The sequence below is a fragment of the Nanorana parkeri genome, unplaced genomic scaffold (assembly GCF_000935625.1).
Source record: "Nanorana parkeri isolate BGI_ZX_2015 unplaced genomic scaffold, ASM93562v1 scaffold995, whole genome shotgun sequence".
Taxonomy (NCBI): domain Eukaryota; kingdom Metazoa; phylum Chordata; class Amphibia; order Anura; family Dicroglossidae; genus Nanorana; species Nanorana parkeri.
In genome coordinates, this window is record NW_017307263.1 from 143,368 (window position 1) to 147,898 (window position 4,531).

Here is a 4,531-nt window from a genome sequence, read left to right on the forward strand (position 1 = left end):
AAATCGCACGTGAGCCGCGCCCCCAGCGTGCCCGGGGGGGGGGGGGGGGGGGGGTGGATTTCATACTTCCCTTCTGGATAGTTGCAGATCCACAGCAGGAACTGTTGCAACTGATCATTTTAATTTTTGGGTTACACACTTATTCAAAGAGGTGCATATTTGTTCTTTTGTTCTTTCTTGCTTCTGGCAACCATAAGAAGCTGTGCCTTAACAGCTGGAGGGGGATATAATGCATTATTTGACAGAAGTATATGTTAAAGACCCCAGGGTAACAAGTAGGTTTAATTGAGAAAATAATTGTATTCAATAAACAGAGTCCAAGCTGAGAAAGAGATCTGAGGGGAAGAGCAATGTTCCTAGGAGAGACCCCAGGGTAACACAAGACATTGGACCCAATTTACTAAAGTAGATAAGGAAAAGCAGAAATAAATGAGTTTGGCATGCCTACATTGTGGGCCCATTGCACATATGTACAGTACATGTCAGTGGCAGATCCCTCCCTCCATTGCCACTCTGACACACACAGTAGAAGAACCGCTGCCTGCACAGGCGGCTGTGCGGGGATGGAGAGGTGTGAACATAGGAGGCAGAGCCGCACCGCCAGGCAGCACATCCTGCTGTGTGGGAGATGCTGAGGACCTTCTCCTGCACTCCATCCTGCCCCGGGCCACCTGGAAGAAGGTGCTGCAGGAGTCGTTAGGTGAGGTTGGCACTCCATGTCTGGGTGGGTGAGAGCTGGAAGGGGGAAGAGGGGGTCTGCAGCTGGTGGTATTCAGCATAGCTGATTTGCTGTATAATGTTTTATTGCTGGGATTTGTGGTCCTGTATGGCTGGTCATATTCTGAATGCAGAATACCAATCCTAATGAAACAATATAGTTCAATGTAGAATACCACCAGCTATGGAGGACTACAAATGCCAGCAATGCAGAATTATATGAAGCTAAATACCCTGTGTTGCTCTGGGGTGGCTGATGTCTCCAGGGTCTCATGAGGGCTGTGTGGTGTCTCAGGTGGGCTGTGTGGGGTCCCAGGAGGGCTGTGTGGGGGTCTAACCAGGGGTCCAGAGGGTCTCACGAGCGGGTATGGGCGGGGTGGTTACCCAATAAGAAGGAGGAGATGTGCAGCTGGCGCTGTAAGCAGGCGCTGAAGTTCACAGGAAGGCTGCCTAGGTTCCCAGGATGCACGGGACCTCAGGCAGTTGCTTCAGTGTAAAAATTCCTACTACAAATCCCAAGAGGATTGGGGGAGAGGGGGAAAGAAAGGGGGGGGAGAGGGACAGGGCAGTAGAGGGGGGAAGGGAAGCAAGAGAATACCTACTCACATTGTACTTCGCTGGCCATCTGGAGGGCTGAGCGGGAAGGAGGAAGTAGGATGTGGGACTGTGTCTCCACATATATGCCTATGGCCTGTGGCAACAGGCTAAAGTGTATGTTAAGGTATGTTAAGGAAAAACTTTTTTTGAGTATATAATACATATACTGTGCTTAACTTTGATTTTCACTGTTTTGCAAAAAGGCACAGATTAAAATGTATAAATATTTATTTATTAACATTTGTTGTAATGTCAACCTGCAATGGGTCAACTCTGCCCTCTTGACCCCCCTTAGGACACCCCCACAAAAGCGTAAAACACTCCTATCACAACCAACCAGTGTTCTGTTTTTATCCTCGCTCAGGAAGATGTCGGAGACTTAATTTGTACATGGAGTTGGATTCCTGTCCGGGTTCAGCCTCCCCCGTTTGGAGGGCCTCCTGTTTCACAGTGCCATACCTGCCATTAATCTCCCTTTTAGATTGTAAGCCCTCACGGGCAGGGCCCTCCTTACCATCTTGTCTTGAATTGTATTGTGATTGTAATGTCTTCCTTATATTGTAAAGCGCTGATCAAACTGTTGGCGCTATATAAACCCTGTATAATAATAATGATAATAATAATGATGCCACATCCTTGTGCTGCAGCGATCCTGGCAGCATCAGGCGTCACTCTGTCTCGTAGAGGGCCAGTTCACCCTCTACCTCGACCACAATACAATCATGTTCCTTGTGGCACCTCACCTTAAGAACAGTTTTTCCCCTTGCCATTACTACTGATAGAAGAGTGTTGGAATTGCAGGCGCTTGCCATGAAGGAGCCTTTTCTCATGCTCTTACCAAACAGGATTGTACTACGACCTGTACACACTTTTCTACCGATAGTATCGTCCGAATTTCATTTCAACTGGGAAATTGAAGCAATACAGGTTCCAGAGGAAGAACAGGAATGGAAAACATTAGACCTGGTCTACAGTGTTTCTGTGTATCTGGAAAGAACAGCACAGTTTGGCACAGCAGAAATCTTGTTTGTACTTCCAGGAGGCACAAGGAAAGGCCAAGCGGCTGGACCAAGAGTGCTGTCCTCTTTGATCGTCATGACAATTGCATTGGCAATACCCTCAACATTTGGGGGTTTTCTCCTCCATCAGAGATCAGGACTTATTCAACGAGAGGGATGGTGGCGTCATGGGCAAGCCTTGCCAAGCTTCCTGTAGGCACGATTTGTAAAGCCGCAAGCTGGAGCATGCCTAACACTTTTCTTAAACATTATAAGTTGGTTGTCAGATTTAGTCCAGAGAGTGTACTGGGATTTTCCATACTTTCTACAGCTCTCGCTAAATAAATATATATGTTGATTGTGCATTGAGTCACAGGTTGTATGCTATTGTTCCCCCCCTCCCCCCCTACATATTGCTATTACATCCTAGGCTGAGATGAGGAGGGCCAGGAGGCCGTAATTTTCCTTTCCTGGCTCCTCCTCATGTCAGCCAGGCGATCCCACCCTTGGCCATCGCGAGAACTAGTTAATGAACACTAGTTGGTTGTGATAGGGGTGTTTTATGCTCTTGAGGGAGTGTGCTAAGGGGGGGTCAAGAGGGCGAAGTTGACCCATTGTAGGCTGACATGAGGAGGAGCCAGGAAAGGAAAATTACGGTAATTATGAGATAACAATTTTTCGTAATACCTCTGTCTAGCATTTCTGCATTTACAAGGATTGACAATAGTAATAAGTTATTGCTTATAATACCATGCAAGGTTTTTTACTCTTACTTTTCTCTACTTCAGGAAGTGTTAAATCATGTTCTTGGTGATATCGAAATATTTGTTGGAAATTTGGATTTATATAAAAAGAAAAAAAAAGGTGAGTGAATTAAATATGCATGCATGGCTTTGTATTTAGATACAGTAGGGGGAATTTATCAAAACTGAAGCAGTTAAAATCTGGAGCACCTGCATATGCAACCAATTAGCTTCTATCCTTAGTTTGTTCAATTAAACTTTGATAATGAAAGCTAGAAAGTGATTGGATGTCATGGGCAACTGCTACAAATTCTGTCTGCTCCAGTTTTTACAAATTCACCTCACGTGTTTAGATAAATATGTACAATTTATCAGCTTAATATGCATAATTGTAACCATATTTACTCAGTGCACATACTGGCACTGCTTTCAGCGTTTTGCTGTTTTGCAATATTTTTTTTTGTAATGCAAGTCCAGAAAAAGGTTAAATATACATTATTTTAGTGTAAAACTACAATAATAACTCAAACTCTGGACTCCCAGAAAACTCAGTAAACAGTGAAGCCATGATCAGTCTTAAAGCTCTGATTTTAACCCAAACTTCGCCTGTTCGAAATTTAATGAATGGCTGAGCAAACTGCCCACATCTGGCCAGTTCAATCTGTCATGTATTGGAGGTAGCACTTCCACCGTTAATGACAGGTCCCCATCTGACCTCTGTTTCTAAGCAAACCAGCCAGGGATCCTGGATGAAGTCTTTGACTCCAAATCTTTGAATATGGTCATGACTTTATTTGGCCAATGATATCCCCCAGGATCCTCGGCAGGTTTGTTGACATACTGTACATCAGCCGACAGGGAATCTGTCGTTTGCGACGGGAATAGCTTCGGGACAGCATTTTATTTTTAGTTGGAATATAGTTACCCTGTCTCAAAAGCAGAACAGTTTATATGACCACTAAACTATGAATAATAAAAAAGTAATCTAATGTATTTTTCCCCTATTTTTCTGTTTGAAAAGGAAAAACTGCTATTCCAGAATCAGATTTTTTGGACTGCCTTCAGAAGATAAAATACGCTTTTAATTTATTGGTGAGTAGACATATATAACACTGACCTAAATTAAGGATTCCCCATCCGGCTTCTGTTGCTGTCTGTAAATAAACTGTCCGGGGATACTGGGCAACAACATTGCATGCAAACACTAGTGAATGAAAACGAAGGTACATGCCAGCAAAACTGAAATTAAACAGTTGGCTGTTTTTTTATTTAAAAAATGCAATCATGCAAATTAAATATGCAATATAGCAGGTATAAAGTACATAATTGGGTATTGTAAATAATATGAATTACCAAAATATGCAGAGAGCAGAAATGTACTTGTTTTCAGACTGTTCAAGTCTGATTCCCAGCTAAAGTCTCCCTTTACCACATTATACCGCTGTGTCATGAGAAAGTCTTATATGTGTGTATATG

At 43.5% G+C, this 4,531-nt stretch overlaps 1 protein-coding gene across 1 annotated transcript in view; it reads left to right on the top strand.

Annotated features, from left to right (window-relative positions):
* The window catches only part of EPS8L3 (EPS8 like 3), a 74,483-nt gene that overhangs the window by 47,534 nt on the left and 22,418 nt on the right, over positions 1–4,531 (top strand). The window contains exons 9-10 of the mRNA XM_018566987.1: positions 3,101–3,176; positions 4,077–4,147. Of these exons, the coding sequence (XP_018422489.1) occupies positions 3,101–3,176; positions 4,077–4,147 (147 nt within the window). The remainder of the gene's footprint in view (positions 1–3,100; positions 3,177–4,076; positions 4,148–4,531) is intronic.